We start from the raw sequence: 23,993 nt of genomic DNA, 5'->3' as shown, positions 1-23,993 counted from the left end.
CTGAAGTAATAATTCTGATTTAGATAAAAGTTCAGTAAAAGGACTTTCCAACTGGTTTGTGTTGAGAAGAAAATATACCACTTTAATGATAGGATACTTATAAGAGATTTGGTCTTGTCTACATATTCCACTGGAGATGGAGGATTATCTTTCCAGCAAAGGATTTATTTGGAGAGATAAAGAACAGAATATTACTCAGCCAATGAGGTACTTACGTTAATGTTTACAGATCAGTAAGTTGTACAGAGGCAAGGAGTCCAAACTCAAAGAAGCCCTAATCTTGGTACCTGTATGCAGCTAATCTTTGTGCTGTCCCATCATGGTTCTGATGCCTCACTAACCAGGGAGAAAAAAAACCCACTTTAATTCCTTCCTTTGCTTGTTACATCAGTAAAACCAACAACAAAAAGAATGCCCAGTTTTCGTGGCAGAATCAGCAAGAGGGTGGGCAATGTTTTTGAGAACTATTACCGAACTATGTTTATTAGTGCTGAAAAGAAGAAAATATTTATCTTCATGGAGTGCAAAAATAGTTTGCTGTTGCTCTGTCCACTTCAAATTAGACATCCATAATACAGTTCAACAAATATGAATATATGAAAACATGCTGCGAATATTTTTCTTGCACTCTTCATAAAAAGGTTAGTGCATGTACTGTATTTTTTTCTTGAGGGAAACAGATGTCAGGAACTAGGTACCTTACTGTTGCCATAAATGTCCTCTCCCTCTCTGAAAGTGTTGTTTATTCCTCTTACACAGTTTTTCACTTCCTTTTCATTCCCTCTTTGACACCAGTTTATCTTTGAATTCAGATCTCAACTTGAACATGCTCTTCGGAAGTGTGACATGCTGTTATTATGAAATAAGTGTGCTATTACCAGATGAGAGAACCTTCCGCTAAGCTGACTGACTGCTTACAAGAGGAAGGATTGAAATCACAGGCACTGGGGTGATTTGTAAGGCTATCTTACTGTCAACTGCTTAGACTTTTAGAAATACATTCCTTTAAACAAACGGCATATGCATTTTTCTTAGGATGTCAGTAAGGCAGACTTCTCATTTTCCAAAAGCCTTCTGGATTCTTTCAGAGTCTGCTGCCTTTTCACATCAACATAATACAGAATTCACATATTATAACAAAAGTCAAAACCTTACATAAAGATTTTAGGTTTAAGTTGTCCAAATGTACAAAACTGTAATTTAAAAGACATTTTTCAAAGCATAGAAACAGTATATTAGCATGCAGAGTAAGGACATCTGTTAAGTTTTTAACTTATAATTCAACAGTAAAGAGTAAATACACAAGTGCTATGGGAACCATTTTTCATAACAGGTTTTAAAGGCTTTAGTACACATTAGCACACAAGTTATTCAGATTCAACCAATGGTAACCTGTTTAAACAAGTGCTTTATTATGTTTTTCCCACTATGGGAGATAGACAGGGCACAGCACTTAACACTGTCAGATATTCAGCAGGGCAATTGTAAGATCCTTAACATCAGTTGTAATTTCCATGTTAGTTTTGAACCCGTGCTATTTAAGATGTAATTATACTTGCTACCAGCTAAAGTTTGTTGTCATCACATAACTCTGAAGAGAATAAGCACAGCCTTTGTGCACTATAGCCAAATGATATAAAAATGTTAAGGAGGAAGAACATGTAGCAACTATTCTTCATAATTCTAAGACTCACTTCCTACTTCTGTATGTGGATGACTCATCTTTCAAAGATTAAAATAACATTCATTATTAGAAAATGCTCGCAGTGAAAGACGCTACCATCTGTCCTACAAACAGGAACTTCATTAATGCACAGTAAGAGTCTTCTTAGATATGTGCCTACGTTATTTGTATAGGCTAGATTTCAGTAGATACTTGTGAATTCTACTTTAGATGTCACTTAAAAATTTAGACTGAAAAAGGAAGTCACTATAAAAGTAATGAAGCAGCAGAAATTAAGAAGCATTTTGTATTTAACAAGGTTTTGCAGTATGGAAGTGATAATGACAGGAATTAAAAAAACCCCATTATTGTTATTACTCAGGATGTGGTATCATAAAGTCCGAAACTAAATTAACATGACCAATTATATTTTAGGTACAGTGGCATCAACAACATACTAAGCACATACATATATACAGATATAATTATGCTTATATAGATAATGTCTTTTAATGTTAATACAGTGTTACATTAAAAAAAGTGGAACACCAAAATTAGTCTGTAATTTGGAGATATGATCAAATTAAATATCTGATTATCTGAGAAAAGATAACATAAGTTTAACCCAAGACAGTCCAGGAAGGCCAATTCAGCCAGTGGCTACAAAGAAAGCAACGTTGACATATTGGCAGGAGAGGTGCTGAATTCAGATCTTCCAAATTCAAAGCAATTAAGCATATAATCTAATTTTGTGAAGCTCTGATGGTTGTCTAACCATCTATCCTTATGATAGCAAAGCTGAACGTAATTTACTGAGGCAGAACTAATATAATAAGCTTCATAAGCAAGTCACATTTCAACTATTATGGAGAAGCCAGACAGATCGTGTTATGAAATTCAGTATGTTGATGATAGGGACCAAGATAGGGGTTTTAGACACATTAATGAAAGCACAGCATCAAGAAAGGGAGAGAATAAAACATCATAACATAAAGGAAACAAAACTTGCAGATTATAGATTTAAATGCATTGCAGGATGGTGGCAATGTCAATTGTTAAAGATAAAAAGGGGGAATGGAAGAATTTCCAAGGGAATACACAAAGTCTGGTTTTGGCTGCGTTATGCTTCCACTGGTGCTGTGACATCTAGGAAAAATACTGTGTACTGAAATGATGGATTGGATGTTACAAAGCAAGATGGGAAAGAACAGACTGAGTCACCAAGATAGAGTGGTAACTGAAATTTTCAGTGGATCAGATTATTGACCTCTTGTCCCTTCAGCAAAAGTACAATATGAGAACTATTGGGCAAATGCCCTCCCTTGTAAGGAAGGGCACTCAAAGGAGACGTGATGGAACGTCAGAGATGGAACATGAAGTTGATTATGAATTCACAAGATGTTACACCAGATGTTCTGAGTGATTAGAAATAAACTGCAGCTGAGAAAGTGAGTGGAATCCTGAGATTTTGTTCAAGAAGTCATGAGAGACTGGTGCAGAAGCTCAGATGGAATAAAAAAATATAATGAGCAAATGGTGGGGAAACTAGGAAAGATTGTTAAGATATAATCATTAATTTTAAAGTGCTAAAAATCTGAACTATGGGTCTGGATGAAAAGAAATTGTTTGGCTTATAGGAAAGCATAATAACCTATCACTCATTTCTGAAAAAGAGTGTAAGATCTAAAAACAGACAAGATTTTCATCAGCCTAAAAATCCAATAGGGTCCTAGATCCTGTTCCCTGTTTTTTAAGTTACAAGTTCATGAGTCTTGTCCTTGTTGACATTTGTTCCTGAGAAAAATGCTGAACTACTTACAGTGAAGGAAAATATTTTAAAGACAGCAAATGGAACTATCACAAATATTAAAGTCCCAGGAACCAAAGGTGGGAACTTGACATTGAGGAATGTAAATACCAGGAATATACAAAATACTTTATTAATTTATTCCATGCCTCAGATGATTTTTCATCTCAGATTTGATTTTGAAGTTACATTACAGCATTTTCATTTACATACGTAGAATGTAATATCCCTGAATATCCCTGTAAGAATGCAGCACCAAAAGCTACTTGTCTTTAGTTTGCACATATTTTATGATTTTCCCTTCCTAAAATGAGTAAACTGCTGAAATGAGAACTTATCTACTAAATCAGCATCTTTAAAGTGGCAAAGTTTGTAGATAGCAGATTAAAGCTAAGTCAACATTTTCTTATATTTCTTAAGTTTATATGCCTCCTTTTCTATCAGAGATCTCACAAGATCTCTGTATCTGCCTGTCAAACAGAAGCTGTGCAGCTGTAAGTAAAATGGGAGTTGGAAAGATAATGTTAGTAGAATTCAGGCATCTCTCTCAGAGCAGCCTAGTCATCTGCTGCATGGAAGAAACCTTGGCTGAGTAAGGGAATTTACTGTTTCCCAGGAAAGGAAATTGCCTGCACACATCTGGCAAAATGTTCTAAATGTTTAGTTTTGACAAAATACACATTTCAGCTCTGCTTATAAGGTGAGTTCTGTAGAGTGGATATCTTCTTTCTAAAAAGGGAAAGATCTAATTTGTACTTTAAATATATCAATCCACTATTTGGTATTTTATGGCATATACTGTATACACTCAGCTCTAAAGCAAGCAGGAACTCACAGGCTGAAAGCTATATTTTAGTTTACAGAAAAAATGTATCATGAATGTAAATACAACACTCCGTATCGACAGCAGAAATGAAAGATGAAGAGAACAACAAACATGAAAGAAATACTGAGAGGATGTGACTAGCCTGAATTATAACTTTTTACTCAGTTTCTGACATTTATAAGACTCCATGCCAAATTATTTAAATTCCTCCCTACTTCAACATGTCTAACAAAGAAATGGTCGTTCTCATAACTGACAGGGGACAGACCTTCTCAGTCATTCAGTTTTTAGAATAAGTCCTCCTTTCAAGCAGACTTGTTAAAATGCCTCTAAGGCTCAGTAAAAAGGCTGTATGCAGGCATCTTCCTTCCTCTTCCTCAGATTTCAAGGACAAAAATGATTTAACTTACTTACTTTTCACACCAGTTTTCTAAATTTAGCTGTTACTACTTTCTTTTCCCCTGAACTCTGACTGGCTTTGACTCTCTGGAGAGGCAGAGAAGACCACTTCCTCCTCCACAGCTGGGAAAGCTGCTCCCAAAAGGATAGAAAGGGTGAAGGATCACAATCTACTGCTCCAAAAGATGCACCAAATACGGCACTAAGCTGCAGCGAAGGGTTAAAGGGATGTGTATTTATTTCGTTGGCAAGGTGAACAATCACTGACTTTCCTGGACAGTGGGAAAGAGCACCTCGTTAAAGCAATATGAGTCCATTGGACCCAGATGGGGAAACAGCAAAGCCCTCTCTTGGTTACTTGGGTTGTATTTCAGTTAGTGCCCCAACAGCCTGGGATTATCAATGAACGCTTGGGGAAAACTTTACCATGGTGAACCTCAGGGTGTTACTGCAAGACCTAGATGAGAAACTCAGTGAGCAGAAGCTAAGTGGTGGTGCCTGCTGCACTGGTAAGAGTCTTCCATTAGGAGTTTGTTGTCACTTCTCAAAATAATACCTGTGCTTTCCTTATCTTTTCCCTGAACTGCAGACAGCTGCCATAGCAACTGGCCATTTACTCATTTATTCATTCACAACAACAACCAAAAAAACCCAAGACACAAAACCCAAGCCCAGCTTAAAATACAGTAAAAGGTGAACTTGTTTCTCTTTCCAGTATTCCTACAACCACAGTTCTCCCTAGTGGAGGTCCAAGATACAGCAAGGCTTTCTAGGCAGTCTCCAAATTCAGTTTTGCTCCTGGCCTCATTACAGAACAAGGGCCTCCCAGGGTCATGCTTTGGCCTTTCATAAAGGAAAACAGACTCCAGTTCAAACCTTTAGAGACACTTATCTCTCCTCCAAAACCCAGCAAAATTGAGCTGCCAGATTACAACTGTGCTGTGACTTATTAGGGTGGCATACAGATGGCAAGCTTTATAGCCATTCAAAAACTACTGATTTAATCAAGCCTCTCATGGAGATCCTGTCTAATGAACTCTCAGAAGATTGTCCCTCACATCTTGTCTTTATATGTGTTCAGTCCCTTGAGTAGAGTTCTAATAATTAAAAATAAAACTTCTAAAAGACTACACTGCTCAGTCTCATATTTTCATTTGATATGTAACTAAAGAATTAAAAAAATCCATGAAAATATAATCAGGAAAAGAAAGATTATCCTCCAGTTCTTCCTCATTAAGAGACAGATATTTCCAGGACTGGAGCAATCTAATTTTTAGCATTACTCTATTAACTATACACACGTGGTGGTGAAAGGAAGGATGACTAGTACGATATGGCCCTTAATTTTTTTGGGCTAGCTGTGCAAGGAAAACAGGGAACAGACCAACCTAAGGACAAGTTGCAATGGGAAATTCTCATTTAAATTAGCAAATTAATTAAAGTATCCAAATAACAGAAAATAGGGAATTGGAATGTCTGGTTAGATAGAAATGCTTCACACAGGGTAGTGCATTAATCTAATGCTATTTTCTGTCTTCACTGGATAATAGTAGGTTGGTCAAGTATCTTGCAAAGACTTATTCACATGAAATTTAACATTCTTTCAAAGACTTCATTGAAAATTAGAAATCAGTATACAACAAGTTTGAAACTTTGTTATCAATGCAAGTAGCTGTCACATTTATCTGCTTGGCTATTGCAAGACAAAATTGAAGGGATGGAGAATGCATACTTCATATATCAAACCCTCCAAATACATACATTTTGTTGCAAATAATCTTGACCGTTCCAAATATATTCCTCTGTTTCCTCCGGTTAGAAGGATGAACAGTGGCATATGAATACTCCACAGGAAAAAATCCAACAAATTGGTTTCACTCATCACAGTCTAAATATAATCAGATTTTTTTTGGAATTTGTCAGAATTAATTCTAGAGATTTTCCTTTCCAGAGGTAACTATGTAAAGAAATATCAGCAGCTTCCAACAATCTAAGACATAAATTTTAGCTGCTACAATGACTTTTGACAACCCCTGAACACAACTTCCATGATATAAAAAAGTAAAGCCACATTAATACACTATACGAGATAAAGCAAGTTATGTAAGAGTCTGCCTTAAGAGATCCTGAGACATGCTGGGATTTTCCTTGAATATCAGAAACTTTGCTCAGTAATTCATGTTAGTTTCACTAGCATGGCATTCCCTTTGTTTATTTTAATGGGGAAAAATCTACAGTTTCCAGATCCAGACCTAGCCAAAATCTCAGGCAGTTTGTCTTCAGGACTCAGTATCCTATCATGCTGGTTTCAAGAAGACAATTGCTTCTTACAGAGAGGTAAACTTTTCCAAAATTTCAGTGGAATGGACTCTTTCCCAGGGTCTGGTAAGGCTAGTAATTTTCCACTTTTTCAAAATGACTGATTATTGCAGAGACCATGGGAGATGGGAAGTAGTCCTATTTGCTCTTACGTATAAATTTCAAATACTTTATTAGAATTTCCCTCCCCTTTTATGGGTATTTCCCACTCCCAAGGGCACAGAATTGGGCTAGGCAGAGCTAACAGGGTAATTCCTATTCAGCCATGCCACTTCCTGAGCTATGCCTTACTGCCACTGCCTCTGGATGGGTTTTCCTCTTCCAGTCCTAGCTAACTTGTGCTTTCTAACTCTTTTATTAACATTAGCACTTCCAAAGTTAGCCATGTCATAAAAAAAAAAAAAAAAGGAAAAAAAAAGGTGCCTTTAAAATAATAAATAAAAGGCTTGCAAATACAATACTTAACTCTTGAAAGATGTGCCTAAAAATGTTCATCTCAGAGATTCAGTAATACAAATTCTGTGTTCAACTGAAAACCTCTAATTACTGCCCCTCGTGTTCTCTTTCCAAGGACATACCCAAGCTTGCTTTTGTGTGCATGGGACAGTGTCTTTTTCTGTAATTCCACAATGTATTAAACACCAACTAAATTGCATCTTGGTTCAGAGCAGTTTAAAGAAAATAAATGAAGAACAAACAAGCCCAGGGACATTCGTGTGTGTGTGTGTGTGTGTGTGTGTGTGTGTGTGTGTGTGTGTGTGTGTGCTTAGCGAGGGTGGTCGATGGTAAAGAGCTTAAAAATGACTACCATCGCAAATAATTTACTAGCATAGTTGGAGGCTATCGGAGCTGATTGCTCTGTCTAGGAAACTCTTAATTAGAGCCGTGCTGCAGGAATTCGCAGGGGTCCTGCCGCTGCCGGCTCCTCCCTGGGGTTTCCTCTCGCCGCCCCGCTCCCGCCAGCCGCTGTGCGCTGCCCCCGGCCCAGGCGAGCCCGGGAGGGAGGAGCGGCCCGGCTCCACACGTGTGCCTGCTCTTACCCAGCCCCGCTATAAGGCAGGCAGCGAGCGGCCGGGCGGGCTCGGCGGGAGCGGCGCAGGAAGGCAGCGGGCCAGGCGGGGCGGCCGCAGCTGCTTCCCGCGCTGACAGCTGCGGGCACGGCGCGAGCGGCCGCACCTCCGCGGCCCGCCCGGGGCAGGCAGGCAAGCCCAGCCCTCGCCTGACGGCACATGGCAGCGGAGCGCTCGGCTGCGCCGCAGGTTAGCTAGGGCCGGGCTCTGGCCAGCGCATCCAGGCTCTCTAGGTCCGCCGAGTTACCGCAGGGACTAAAATGCAGCTGGCCGCCTGCTTCTTTCTGGGCTGCGGCATATTCTTAGCTTCAGGATACAACTCCTTCAGTAAGAGCATGGAGACGATAGGCAAGAAGCAGTACCAGGTTCAGCACGGGTCGTGCAGCTACACCTTCCTCCTGCCTGAGGCGGACAACTGCCGCTCCTCCACTCCCTACGTGTCCAACGCGGTGCAAAGGGATGCACCTCTGGACTATGATGATTCAGTTCAAAGACTGCAGCTACTTGAGAACATCATGGAAAACAACACTCAGTGGCTAATGAAGGTAGGGTAATACAATTCTATCCGAAAAACTTAACATCCTGTTATCTCTTCAGTGTGATTTTTTTTTTTTTTGAACAGTGCCTAAATTCACAGAGTGCATTGTCTAAGCTAAATTTCTGAATTGCCTTTCAATCAAAAAGTTGGTTTGCAGTCTGAGAACATAATATTAACTGGCAAGGAAGAGTGAACTGCACAGTTCTGCAGAGACTGTGCCTTAAAGTTTGTCATTACATTTCAGTTGCTTGGACAAATTACATACACAGATGGACTGTGGGCATGTCTGAAGTTTCTGACATGAGAGAAGCAGCTACTAATTTATAATTAACTGGCAAGGGCTATTTTAGATCTATTTAAAGAATATAGAATGTACCTTAATCCAAGGCATGCCTGAGAAGTGTTATCTGAAATGTGATTTCAAAACTTGAATGCAGAAATTAACCTATTAAACCACACTGATAACTGTAGTTCCAGCAAAGGCTGCAAGTCAGACTTGCAGTGAAATCAGCCTTGTGAAGTGATAGAATTTCAAGAAAATTCATTAGTGGATATCCTTTGCATCCTGTAACATTTTCAGTGAAATGTACAAGATTCAAGGGAAAAATAGCCTGGAAAAGGTGTTACAGATACCACAGAACTTCCCTTAATGCAGTACCATTGGAACTAAGGGAAAATTGACATGTTTATTGCCAAAGTGGCAACATTTGTACCTGAAAGAGCAGGAAAAAAAATTGCAGCATATATTTTTATTATTACTGGAGAATAAGCCTGATCACTATTTCACATTTTTACAGAAATTAATTTGATTCAAAATACTATGCAGTTCAACAGATTTTGATTTAAAAAACCTTTATTTCACTACTACCTGGAAAGGTGTTATAGTGTAGTCTAATTTCATAGTAAATCGATGAGCCTTTATAAAATGCCTGTCTTCTAAGCAAAAAAAAAATTTTTAAAGACTTGGCACTGTATTTCCAAATAAGTGTTCCAGTGATGCCATAATGATTTCTTCATAGTGAAAAAAATCTGTGTTGTGAATAGAGAGAATTCAGTTTTTTACAAAGAATGGCCATTTCATACAGAGTTACAAAATAATTTTGCATTAGGACTCACTCCTCTCATCAGTTACAAAGTTACAGAACTCCTGTGATACAACCAATGAAACCTGTTGGCAAATTTGTGAGTGTTGAGCTTCCCATTCCAAAATAAACAGTAGAGGGTTTTCATCAACCTGGAAATGAGCCTTGAAGCTTAAATCCAAAATGCATACACTTGTAGGCTCCAGTGTGGAATTCTAAATCTTTCTTTATAGGTTTAGGATGCTTAATTTAGAGACACAAATAATGTCAGTTGAGTAGTTTTTGGTTTTGTTTTTTTTAAACAGGCAAATTTACTTTCCTCCACTTACCTTTCTACTTATAAATTTACAATGCTCACTGTTGTAATGCTAAGACCACAATTAACAGCTGTGCAATGCAGGATGAAAAACACACAAAGGAGAACAGTCTAAGTTACCCAGCTGCTAAGCAATTTCCTAACATAAATAATAAATCACACAACACTTCAGTCTAAATACCACTTAAGTAGACAAACACAGTATCGTAAGTGGCATCAGGTAAACAGAAACCAGTAAGAATCCTTATTTAGTAAAAACTATGCTTTTTCCTGTCAGTCCCTGGGAACTCGGTGCCAAGAGGAATAGGGATAAGTATCACTAACCCATTCTTTGGGGGATCAAAAGATAGACTCTGATTTACAAGATAGAGAAATATTTCTTGTATTTGAGCAAAGGCTTCTAAATCAGATGCTTTAGAACAGCCTGTTGTTTTTTTTGTTTTTTTCCTAGATCTTCCACAGCTAAACATCCTGTAAAATATCTACTGTTTGCCTTTTTCACTATTTTAACACCTGCTCTCTATGTCATCTGTTTTGTTCACAAAGAGCCTCCAACAAAAAGTAGCTTTTCCTCAAATTTACTTTGCTAGAGACACCTGGTCTGCAAGTGAAGATAAAAAGCAAACAATAACCTTTAAAGTTGCTCACAGAGTTTACTTGCTGTTTTTTTTAAGGTCTCTAATACACATTCTTAGGTTCATATTTCAACCTCCCAAAATATAGTACAAGGTCAGTCAAGATGGGGTGAAAAAAATTGTATTTGCTTATTTTTTTTAGTGTATTGAAAGTGTAATACAAGATTGCTTTTAAAAATAACCTGACATTTGGCTTCTCAGCAATTGCACAAAAACCTTCATTGGGTCTTTCTCTTTAAAAGTTAGTTTTGTTCATTTAAGAAGCAGAACTTGTTTTGTTTTGAAGTTGTGTAAAATATACATTACAAACTTCTAGCATGAATTAAACTTTAAACATTGTCCCTGAAATATTGCACATCCCCAAACATTTTTACACACCTCCCCCTCTCCTGCCTTTAATCCATCAACTAAAGGAAACGTTCTGTTTCTGAATGAACACTGGGCTGTATGAATGGAACAGCATGGGAAGTGTGTGCTTCATCTGCTTAATGGACAAACACAATGGGAAGAAAATGAGTTGGATATGTCCAGGTTCTTTTCTGATCTGCTCCTGCATAGGAAACAAAAGACTTTTTTTTTTCTACAGTTACTACAAATTGCTTCTTCATGAAAATGCATCTTTTTTCAATCTGAACTTTAATAATGCATTATGCCACTACTGTATGTGCTAGACATAAAACTGAAGAATGTCTTTTGAAAAGCAGATTATGTTTAAGCATTCAGATGACAAGCTAGAACAAACCCCTATTCCACCTAATCCACGGTTTAGCAGTAAGCCAGTAAGTGATACTTCGAAGCAAAGGCCAAAATGCTAGATCAGCTGTGCTGCAATATACCTGAAATGAACTTTCCTCTTTGACTTTTCCTATCTTGGGATCAATTTGTATACTGAAGTGTAAGATTTTTTTCCAAATGTGTGTGTGAGCAAGGAGCATAATGCTCTCAATAATAAAATTTTTAGTTAACTGGAGACGATAGCAGGTTGGTATGCAAGTGAGATACAAGACTGGAAATTTTAAATATAAACATATATGTTGGCTATTGTACTTTGGAACTTTCAATATACAACACCAGTTTGTCAGATATTCCTAAAAAACAGGCAATCCCTTAGGTTCAACAATTCAACTATTTCTATCTGAATAAATGGCAGATTTACCATTTGAATCACAGCACTTGTACTCAAGGAAATGCATTTTTTTTCCAGATATTAAGACACTGAAATAACTGAATGCTGACTTGAATTTGTTTCTTAATATATTGACTGGATCCTATGACTGCCCACAGCAATAGTGTAAAAGAAACAGGTCATATTTTCTTAGTCTTTCCTGTTACAAACAGCTGAAAACAGTGTATGATCAAATTGATGATCTGGAATATAGGTAATTTATTTGTAGTTTATCAGCAGATCAAAAGACTAGCAAATAAAAATCTGTGTCAGGAGTCAACATTTAAGCCCATTACCAGAGCTTCCTCCTGAATCATCCCAGCAGACTAGGAGGGGGATGCACTGCTGACAGAAATGCAGTATCTTTGGATACACTTAACTGAGATTCATTTTCCCTTGCCTTGATACCCTGAAAGGTTATAATTATTGCTGTGCTGAATGTAATTTGTCAAATACAAAAAGATAATTTGCCATGCTGCCATTCAAAACCATCTGCACACAATGAATAAGAAAAAATATAGTGAACAGAGTTGGATTTTGAAGTACTTAAGAAATCATTCTGACTCTGAATCCTACATTCCTTTCTTAAGTAATGCATCTGTTTTTACTTATTGTGAGAAGCGCTTGTTTCTGTCTATCAACGATTATTTGCTAAGCAAAAGAAAACTGGTAGGACTCAAAAGAAAATACTTTCTTGCTTTCAGACTAATATGTCACCAGATTAAGTTTCCTCACTACTCTGGATGATATAATCATGCAGTTTTTTGTTGTACTTCCTGTAGGTAAATTTCAGTGAAAGGATTTGAAATTACACTATTGCATGTGTTTAAAAACTGTTATAGAAACCATATCTGTGTCATTGTGCCAACACCAAATTGCTGCTACAGGTATGAAATTGTACAAAATCAACAAAGAAAATGCGAGTTTCTTGTACAGATTTACAAGACAAAATTGAAATAGAGAATTCACCTTCTCCAAGATGTTATCAGTAAAAAGTGGGATAAGGAGAGGCTTACAGAACCAGTCTCTTGCTAGCAGTCAAGACATATTTTCCTGTGCTTTGTTTGTTATTAACATGATCATAAACTTGTCATCTATGACTGGTCCAAACAGCAAAATGGGAGATTTTCTCCATCAAATATTGACAGCAAGTGCTCTTTTTCTTTTTCTTTTTCTTTTTCTTTTTCTTTTTCTTTTTCTTTTTCTTTTTCTTTTTCTTTTTCTTTTTCTTTTTCTTTTTCTTTTTCTTTTTCTTTTTCTTTTTCTTTTTCTTTTTCTTTTTCTTTTTCTTTTTCTTTTTCTTTCAAATGAGCTTCAAGATTCCTGAATTGCCAGTTTTCAGTTCTTTTTATTTGCATACCCATTTAATATATAAAATTTAACAGCATTACCTTTAGAGTATCTTTGTGAGAGAGATTGAAGTTGAGGATGGTGTTTCTTTTACAGACAATTATTGTTACTGCTCCTTTTTTCCTGTTAATTATGAAAAAATCAGTGATTTCCATCTCACCTCAAATTTACCAAGTAAACCAGCAAAATTTGCATGATTCCCAAGTGATCATGTATGTATTGCTTAGAATGGAAGTTATTCTAAAGCCCACAGAAATGGGCTAGACCCATTTCTAACCTTCAAAAAAAACCAACTAGTACCTTTAGTGACTATTGAATAATGTCCTTTACATACAACAGTATTTCCTATTGAAAATATACCCTATTCTTTGATTTACAATATTAAGCAGCCTAGTCAACCATTATTTCTTTAAATAACTCTTTACATACTTTAATGCAAGAACCTCTTGCTGCACCTGTCATTTCATGGGCTTCTATACAGCTTTGGCTGAAAGCCAGGGTGGGGTTAAAGTAAGATGGTCTTCCCCCACTGTTACTATTGCTATAGGGCTAGACAGGCAAAATGTTGTCAAATGGTTTAGAACAGTCTTACTTCTTGCATTAGTGTCTACAACAGAGAGGGATCACTCTTGGATCTTTGGAACTTTGCAAACTCAGTTCCATCAGGTGTCTCAGACTATATTAATTAGCTTCCTAGAGTAAATTCAATCAGCCTCTTCAGCCTAAAAGACAAAAATGGAGGAATGACAAACTTAAAAGAAATCCCCCTTGAAGAGGCAGATTTGTCAGCATTGCTGAAGAACTTAACAACAGCTATCATACTGCTTGGCTGTCATTGTAACATACTACTTTAGCACTGAAGTTTGTAGGCCTGAAAATTCAGAGACAATAGGTAGAAGGTACAACTGTGGACTAGACTGAATATATTATATGAATATATAGATAAACATTATACTTCCCACTTGTTAGAAAGCAGCTTGAGTGCAAGAGTCAAATCAGGATTCATGGCTTTTCCATAAGAATTTGGTGTCTTCCTATTACTACATCCTGAGAGAATCACAGAATTGCAGACTGGTTTTGTTTGGAAGGGATCTTCAGACATCATCTAGTTCCAATCCCTCCTATGTGGGCAGGGCTGTCTTCCAGATCAAGTTGCTCAAAGACCTATCCAGCCAAATCTTGAACACTTGCAGGGATGGGGCATCCACAACTTCTCAAGGTAGCCTGTTCCAGTGTGCCACCGCTCTTACTGTTAAAAAAACCTCAAAACCACAAACCAGAAAAACCACAACAAAACCACACAACCAAAACACAAAACAACAAAACCCCCAAACTTCCTGGAATTGGAGATGCAAGCTGTACTTCAGAGAGAAATGGTTCTTGCATATAGTTAGCATGTTAGGATACTAATGGGAGCCTTAAGGTTATTTGTACAGATTGCATAAGGGAAAATGGGAAGAGATGGCTCTTGGGGGGGAAAAAAAATCATGTACCTGAAACAAGGATGTCATGCACAGGAAACATTTGGGTAGTCCAAATGCACCCTATGAAATATCTCACTGGTGATAACAGTGAAAACAACGAGTCAGTGGACCGTAAGTATGACTAGATCCTTCAAGAAGAAGAGAGTTTCTATGGCACTGAATTAGAAGTTTCACTGACAATTTTATCTGCCATTTTAGTATTTGAACTTCTCAGACTAGCCAAATAGAAACTAGAGGTGGGAAAATAATACGAATGTCAGATAACTTAACTTAAAAAGTCAAAGCATTTGGGGAGAAAAAAGTATAGCACAGTAATTAAACACCTGGAAATGCTTTAAAGACATGGCACATTACACAGCATTAAACCAAATATCCTGATGCACACAGTAAGTTAAAAAGTGCTTTACAACTGAAAATACTGTGATAATTTCATTTCCTTGACCAGACATATTTCTAGGCAATGGGACAGAGGACAAATGAATTTTATTTATTCTCTAGAGAGAATAAAAAGAAATACTTTTTGGTGAACCTGATGTCTATTCCAAGTAAACCAAGCTCAGAGGAGATGTTAAAGAATTCTTCATGTTACAAAATCCAGATCTGTGTTTGGTATAAAAAAAAAATCCCACACCTAGATAGTTCTGCAAACACTCACTGTGTCAGTTCTTAAGCTGCCTAGAAAAAGACATTACTACTCCTTAAAAGCTTTTTAAAAAGAAATTCTTACTGTGTTCCAAGTAATTACTGAAAATCCTGTTAGTTTTTATCTCTTTGTGAAACAGGTTAACCCTAAAATTAAGATGTTGTTTATAAAGCTCAGCAAACGTATCCTGCAATTTGTATGATTAAATGCTATCTATCTATTCTCTTTCCAACTTCCAGCACATTATGGCTTTTTCTGAAGAGAGAGCAGGAAGCCACAGGAACTTTTCTACTGTCTTTATACTGTCTATATGAAGCTTTATCAGTTTAGCTAACAATCTTCCAGGAGTCTACTAAGGTCATAAAAAGGTCTACTAAAAACAGAAGGCTGAAAGAATATGCAACCCTCTTTCTGCTAACTTCTCTCTCTGTTAATAAAAGTATGGATGGGAATCTAGTAATCTTCACAGAATTCTCTATTCACAGAAGCTGTAAGGAAATATTTTCCTCTCTAGATGAGCAAATACTTCTGAATTCTTAGATGACAGCAACTTTTTTTCCAATTCAGCTCTCTCTGGAGATCTCTTGTTAAAACCACGCAGCATGAAATGCCATAGCTTTGCTCAAACTCCCTTTAATAATGTAGGGAAAAAATTATCTTTTTGTTTTTGTACTTGTATTCAGGTCTCAAGAATCATGACGGAGTTTTAAAATAAAAATCTCTATTTTCCTTTACCCTCTAGGGAACAACATATCAAATTTGTATAATTGATTTTACTCAGATATTAAAATCAGTGTGTTGTGGTGAGAGCTTATGATTTCCAGAAAGGGGAAAAAGAAGGCTTGCTTGATTCATTACTGCTCTTGCAATATTAGCAACAGAAATTCTTCTAATAGGCATTCAAGTGTTAGACTGTGTAATACCTTTTAGTAATATAATTATCAAGAGATTGAAACTAGCTATGTGCACTTCAAAAAAAGCATTGATGAGGACCAGAGTAGTTCAGCATAAAATCAAAACTATTGTATTAGAGCATTCTAGCGTAGTACAGCATAATCACACAACTGCCATAATTTGTGTACTTCAGAAGCAAAGTTTTAGTATGTTTTTTGAATAAACTGTTTATCAAAACCACAGGAAAACACACTGAGCAAATGTTTGATCTTTATCACACCATTTAAAAGAACTTTTTGAGAGGGAGAAAACCTACAAGTTCTAATCTTTGGAGAAAATAATTGTATCCATTTAAAAATAGTCGGATCTTCTCAAAATCCCCAGTATGAAAACGACTGAGCAGTGTCTTAAGCCCTGTCCAAACAACAGCTCTGCAGACCTGTTCATTCTCACGCTGAGGCACTAAGAGTCATTCACCTCCTGCACTCACGGTATCAGCTTCATCGCTATGCTTGCTTTTTGGTTCAGGCCTGCACCTGATGTGCGTTGATCCTGGAAGGAAAAAGCCTCTTTGTTCCATTCTGTCAGGGTGTGGGAATGGGGAGACACCCAGCTAAGTGGAAAGGACATTTCCTGGGCAATAGCCATAGCCCCCATAGCAGCTCCCCCACACGTGATGTGACATCCGTGCGCTGCAGGGCTGCTGCTCATCATGTGACCTGATGTACAGACTTACATGGAGGTACCTGAGTAAGCTGAGAGGCTTCATTTTGATCTCTGGTACCTAAAAATCAGTTTTGTCTTCCTTGACAGAACTTGTAGACAACATGTTATGACACTTCATATATTTACTTTAGGTCTTTTCCCATGTACTATATTATGTTCTATGCAACAATGTTCCTCATTTTCCATTTACAAGGTGTAACTACCTGCAAGATACTAGTTCAAACCCACAGTTTCAGAAAGAACTATAAACCAGCACCTTAAGATACCATTCAGTCAGGAAGCAATAGCCTCTTTTGTCCAGAGTATCAGCTGTCAACTGACAATCTCAGCTGTGCAAAGCCTTAACATTCAAACATGAAAAAGCTGCAGATCAAGACTAAAATACATGTAGTGATGGAAAACACACTTGCCACCCTTTAGTTTGCATTAACAGATACCCTATCCAGTCAGACAGCAAGAAAATTCCCCGGTGAAGACCTAATGAAAAAATTGTCTTATTTTTGCTTTTCTTTTTACAAACAGGGTAATTCAACTATTCAAATGAAACACTAGTTTCCAGTTTCTTAAACTTAAAAAAAACCAGATAAAGTAGGCAAAAGACAGTTTAAATGAATAAGTAAAAATTATAAAATCTTGTCTTTTGCTGCTTCTAAGGAATAGACTTAAAAAGGCCCCTAAGCTTCCTTGCATGAGGCCTGAACTTTGACCGTATTAACTATCCCTGTGTTTTCACTTATGTTAAACTGTCATCCTGATGCCAGATTTTCTGTCAGATATAATGTTTGCCTATAAAGTAATAGTAAATTAAAAAAAACTATTGTAAATGCTACTGGAGCCTTACTGGGAATGTTTTCTGAAAACTACTCTGACATGATGAAACAAAGTTCAAATAACTAGAAAGTAAACCCCCAGACTAATAACCTAGCCCTTAGAAAGAGTATAAACTGCAAAAAATATAAACAATCTGACCCTGTTGAAATCTTAGCACATACAAGCAAGGATTCTGTCAACTACAGTTTACCAGCTAGGCAAGAAAGTTTAAATATATAGTTAAAAATACCCTAACTTTTTTCCCCTGACATGTAAGTTTATTTGACTTGAATCTAGAAAAAACTTAGCCATGTCTTGAGTTCAACTTCTTTGTTATGGTAAACTTTATTATTTTAAAAATGCTCTGAGGACAGCGTACAAAATCCCAGCTCTGCTCCAAACAAGTAGAAAAATTCCCACTGACTTCTTAGAGAAACTAAAAATACTCAAGTTTCAATAACTAAGTATTAATAAAACAATATTGGAAAAGTATTTGAAATTGATAATGGAGTAGACCAGTAAATCAGACTTGCGCTTTAAGGCTTAATTCATGTAGACTACCTCTAAGTAAGTAAGGATGCTACTAGAATAGAAAAGAGTAATAATTTTCATCACATGGAAATGAACAGTTTCTTTTTTTTGTCCTTCTCTAGTCCATGTGGGAGTAACGTCTCCCAAGAGTCTCATGCAGTCAAGTCCTTTGCACTCACCATTTTCCTCAGTGAATTTTCTTCCAACTTCATAATGTTTTTTAAACTTCAAACAAACCAGAGAATTCATTCCCTCAGCTGGCTTTAAGATCAGCCTTCCAGTGCCCTTTTGCAGCTTACTGTCATTAGGAATTCCTATCCCTATTCCTATCCACATCCACTTTTAAAATTCTGCTCACACAGATTCATTTCCCTTATTTCTTTCCTTCTATTAAAGTTATGCAGCTTCCTGGCTGTCCCTTTCCTCTACATTCTTTCTCATTCAGAATTTTCAGTTCTGGATTCTTTTGTCATTATAGCTAAATTTGTTTTTAACTTTCTGTGCATACTTTCCTGAGTATTCACAGAATGCTTTAGGTTGGAAGGGACCTATAATGTTACCTAGTTTCAACTATTCTGCTGTAGGCAGGGACACCTTCTGCTAGACCAGGTTACACAGAGCTCCATGCAGCCTGGGGTTGAACACTTACAGCGATGGGGTGTCCACAAATTCTCAGGGGAACCTGTGCCAATGCCTCAACACCCTCACTGTAAAGAATTTCTTCCTAATATCTAACTTAAACCTACCACCCTTCAGTTTACAGCCATTCTCTCTTGTCCTGTCACTACATGCCTGTGTGAAAAGTCCCTCTCCAACTTTCTTGTAAGCCCCCTTTAGGTACTGGAAATCTGCTCTATGGTCTCTGAAAACCTTCTCTAGACTGAAAAACCCCAACTCTCAACCTGTCTTCATAGAAGAGGTGCCTCAACATTGGGATCATCTTTGTGGCCTTCCTCTGGACCCATTCAAATCCCTTCTAATGCTATGGGCCCCAGAGCTGGATGCAGCACTAGCCCAGCTGGGGTCCCACCCGAGCAGAGCAGAGGGGCAGAATCCCCTCCCTTGCCCTGCTGCCCACACTGCTTTGGATGGAGCCCAGGACACAATTGGCATTCTGGGCTGTGAGCACACACTGCCAGGGCATGTTCAGCCTCTCATTCACCAGCACTTCCACGTCCTTCTTGGCAGGGCTGCCATCAATCCCTTCACTGCCCAGCCTGTGCTTATGTTTCGGATTTCCTGGATCCAGGTTCAGGACCTTGCATTTGGCCTTATTGAAATTTACGATGTTTGCGCGGGCCCACCTCTCAAATGTAAGACAGCTTTCTTTTCTGGCTAGGTGTATACAGTATCGATATCATTGTACTTTCTCCACTGCTAATGTGCTTACTCATCTTGACAGCAGAGTTTTACATTCAAGAGAATCTCTGGAAAACATATTTAAAAGTCTCCCTCTTCAGTTGCCCTTCTTGTCAGACCTTGACAGACAGGGAACAGTGTCCTTTCATAAAATACACATCCTATAATCTATAGCTTTGGTTCTCACACATTTTTTCTGACACTTTCTCCTCTTCTCTTATGGTTAATGCCAATATCATAATTTGTTTTGAGAGGATCTGGCTTCGGGTCTTTCTAGGAGGGCACATACTGGCAGCTGCCTGGTGTCAAGCTTTCAGGAGCACTGACTGGAGCTCAGCTCAAGAGGTAACTTTGCATCACCACCTGAGTGCTCAGGGGGTACCAGAGACAAAGAGGAAATTTTGGAAGCAATAGATGGAAAGACCTGTCTTCATGTTTCTGTTGCAAAAACCGAAACCGTCTGCTTTTAGATGGATAATTCCAGCTATTGAAACAAACAAAAAAAAAAGTATTTTTTAATCAGGATTACATAATTTATTTTTTTTCCCTGCATCACACACTATGTTTTATTTCTGCAATATGTTTTGATCTTGCTTCCAAATATTTGTGTTTGTCCACTTTTAACAGTAGCTTCCTGGTTTTTCTTTCAAGCATGGAATTCCTCAGAAACTTTTGTACTCAAGGCTCTTAACTGGGCTAATCGAACAGTACAGAGAAATAAATAAGTGGCATTTGACAAGAACATATAAGGATGCTAATTTTTTTAACTAAGCAGATGTGACCACCTGAGCTTCTCTTTTTAAGGCAGCCTTTAGTGCTTTCTGTCGTCATATTTAAATCTTGTTTGGTTTTTGGGTCCCGCTTCCCCTGCCCAATGTTTTGGAAAGTTTGGAAAGGTCTCTGATAAGTTTGGTACAGCAAGTGAGGAATTTTCAAGCTGGTGATGTAAACATAGCAGTTCTCCAGACTCTCCATCTCTCCAGTCCATCTAGCATAGTATCAATTGAAACGCTAGTGAGATAGATGCAGCAACCTTAATAAAAGAGCTACATTACTTGAGCATAAATTACTTTCTTTTCTCCCCTCCAAAATCGGTGAATGGTTTCTTAGTAAAGAAATTCAGTCCCTCAAAACTGGAATCAGCAGCTGACATGTGCTTCCCCAAAGTCTTGAGCATTCAAAATTTGTCAGGCCTTCAGCAAAAATGACTGGTTGTCACTTGGCAGCACCATTGAGGCTTCTTCTACAAGAAAAAGATCTCATAAAACCTCAATAAACTATAATTAGATGATAGTATGTTGCAAAGCTTAAGAACTATTAAAAATGCTTTCAGTTTCCTTAACCTGTAAACTTAAAAAAGAATCTAATTTTTGTCATGCTGAAAGATGCTCTGTGAACACACCTTTGAAACTGGAGACACCCAGTTTTATAGCTTACAAAAGGGACTAATTGTGTACCATAGCTTCCTAACTAGTTTGATCCTTGAACTCCAAATCATTCTTCCTTCTGGTTGGAAATGGAATGCAAGATGACTGCTTCCCTAGAAAGCAATGCTGAGAATGAGCTGTAAATGCCCAGCTCTTTTTCACTTCCCCAGTAACATGTTTTGAAAAGTGGAATTTGCTTCATATTTGTCAAAAACTTGATCTCTGATTTGCTTCACCACATTATGAACTATTCTCTAAAATAGACTGTCCTATTGAAAGAGGAGTTAATAAAAAACACTTCATATTGTTTGAGATAAAAAAGATAAATGGCTTTAACTGTGACTGGTACATTTGCTAAATATTTTGTAAAGTTTATGAGGCTACAGAGACAATGTTTTTAATGAAAAATGTCACCAGCATATCCGATAGTAAGTTTATTTCAGTTGCTCAGTGGAATGGAAAACATACACAAATGAGAAAGGATTATGAGAAATAAGATCTGGGATAGTGTTTATTCAGATGTCATCTTTATAAGGCACAATCTTGTCCTTACACTGGTCTGGTAAAGTTCTGATTCCCTGATGCTAGTCAAAATCTGATTGAAAACATATAGGCTTGTCTCAAAAAGATTTGAATATTCAATTTGGGAAATTATAGCCGAATGCTATAACCTAGTATTTAAAATTTAAATATTGATTAGCAGTATTTTCTACGCTGTTAATAAATATGGAATCCTAATTTTGAGTATTGGTGGCTTGTTGTATATAACAAAAAAATATTTTATGCATTTCAGTGAATGGCTGAAGCATCACTGTCTTCTTGTCTTCCTGGCTTCAGTGCTACTGAACTTCGGCAAAATGCCATTCATGACTCACACTATTTATTTATTTATTCTTTATTTTTAGACTAATGGGAACTTTATGAATTCCTTCCCTGATTTTTAAGAGAAATACCATAGCAGCTATGGTCCAGAAAAATGGTGATTCAGAATCTTAAATTATTGCCTTAATGAATAGCCTTAACTCTTAACAAGTATGGGAAATCACCAAATAATTGATTTTAATTTTGAAGATTCTCTTGTTAAATTTTGGTTTTATAAAATTATTTACCTACCTACATAGAAATTGACACTGTTAAGCGGTTTGTCAAGTTGACAATTTAGTTTCCATTAACAGTGGTTTTTTTTCAATATTTTTAAATGTACCAGAGAAAGTACATGCATCATATATAGTACAAAGAACCCATGTCATCCTCCAAATGACAAAACACTTGTAGGTAGGAAAACAGTAGTGTAGTATTACATGTACAAAATAAGCTCAGTGTCTGGAATGGTGGGAACTCTATGACAGCCTTTGGGAGTGTTTCAGCTGTCAAAGTCTCTTCCCTTTTCCTATGTGCTCCTTTGCCTTTTCTATATCATCACTTGGATCGTAACATTCATAGTTCAGAACATATAGCAGAAAGTTCAATCATCCTGTAATAACTTTTAGAATTAGATACAGAATACTTCTATTCAGGAACACAGATTGAAAGTCACTCCTTATAAATATTTGTATAGAAAATTACATTTCATGCATTTTGTTTCATATTACATTAATGAAAATTTAGTTTTTATTTAAGTAGAGTTTTGCCAGTAAAGGAGCGGGGGAATATTTTTTCTTCTGCTAGCAAGTGTAAATTATAAAAATGTAACAGTTTCCTCTAAATGTTGTGTAATCAGACAGGAGAATAGGCTGGTAAGTTTTCATTTAGTGCACAAGTATACTTACCAGAACCATCTGCATATAATTTACTTTAAAGTCTGTGTTTACTATTTTAAGAGTGAGCATTTAAACCTTTAGTATTTTATTACACAATTTTAGCTTGCATATTTTCCAGTAAATCACAGCTCACTTCCAGATACTATTCATTTATGATGTTACTTTCACCTTTTGTTTGCTGACAGGAAAATGAGATAAGAGAAAAATCTTAGCTGGAGGTCTGGACAGGCAGACATGTTTGATGGGGCATAGAGACATCTCAAGCATTCCCATATACATTCCCAAAAGATTTTTTTCCCTTCCTTGAGAAACAATTCGTAGACCATTGGGACTTTCTGCTCTAGGGGAAAAAAAAAATTAAGTGTCTGTTTCAGACCTGATTGTGTTTTATTTCTGCAGTGTACTAATTTTTTCCAAAAGTTACAGGTTCCTAAAATTGATAACTTAGTTCCAGAAAACATGGAGAAATAAATTATTTTATTAAAAGTTGCTTTAAAATAGCTTAAGGTCTGATTGATGGGGATTGATGCAATGCCCTTAAAAATGTGTTCCCTTAGGTCTGTCAAGATAAATGACTCTTGGAAAGGGTAATGATTCTGCTATTTTCATCCAGACTTGAAGCAGTAGGAACAGGGACAGACTGAAAATAAGTACAAAAAGCTACTTTAAACAGAACAAAACTGTCTGCAAAGTTGAAATTTTGACAGTATTTTGCCTTCGTAACACCAATGCATTCATGTGATGTGGAAATACAAATACAAGCACACATGGAGTGCCTGTCAATATGGTTACATACATGCACATTAAGGAGCATGTGTAGAATATATATGTTGGTAAAATACTACCTGTTGCCTACATGAACTGCTGTGATGAAATTGAGGCAGTGTTTCCTTCTTTTTTGAAAAGTACATTACATTTCACGGTTATTCATATCCAGTAGGATCCAAGGTGGCTCATACCAAGAATACCCTCCTAATGTACAGACTTCAATTATACTACAAATAAACATTTTAAATATTTAGTATTTTAACTGACATTTAAGTCTGTTGAAAGAGTCTGTGGAAAAAAACCCTACATTTTTGTCTTTATATTAAAAAAATATATGCGAATGAGAAATTTAAGGATTCTGTGGCATATAAGGATAACCTTTTACAATCAGAAAACTGCACATTGGCACAGCATTAAAAAA

At 37.0% G+C, this 23,993-nt stretch overlaps 2 protein-coding genes across 13 annotated transcripts in view; one reads left to right on the top strand and one right to left on the bottom strand.

The window, feature by feature from the left end:
* The window catches only part of MCPH1 (microcephalin 1), a 122,322-nt gene that overhangs the window by 25,862 nt on the left and 72,467 nt on the right, over positions 1-23,993 (bottom strand). Inside the window, exon 13 of one of the 11 annotated variants that reach the window (XM_064412145.1) lies at positions 20,798-20,860. The exons of the other annotated variants lie outside the window; for them this stretch is intronic. Coding sequence (XP_064268215.1) covers positions 20,813-20,860 — 48 coding nt within the window. The 3' untranslated portion in view covers positions 20,798-20,812. Of the gene's footprint in view, positions 1-20,797; positions 20,861-23,993 lie in introns of those variants that run through there. 11 annotated transcript variants of the gene reach the window in all.
* ANGPT2 (angiopoietin 2) overlaps positions 7,973-23,993 on the top strand; it is a 41,892-nt gene continuing 25,871 nt past the window's right edge. The window contains exon 1 of one of the 2 annotated variants that reach the window (XM_064412150.1): positions 7,973-8,629. In XM_064412150.1, the coding sequence (XP_064268220.1) occupies positions 8,345-8,629 (285 nt within the window). In that variant the 5' untranslated portion in view covers positions 7,973-8,344. The remainder of the gene's footprint in view (positions 8,630-23,993) is intronic. The other variant, XM_064412149.1, reaches the window with a different exon arrangement.

Source organism: Passer domesticus, chromosome 3 (assembly GCF_036417665.1).
Source record: "Passer domesticus isolate bPasDom1 chromosome 3, bPasDom1.hap1, whole genome shotgun sequence".
Taxonomy (NCBI): Eukaryota; Metazoa; Chordata; class Aves; order Passeriformes; family Passeridae; genus Passer; species Passer domesticus.
This window is presented reverse-complemented; position numbering and strand designations above follow the sequence as displayed.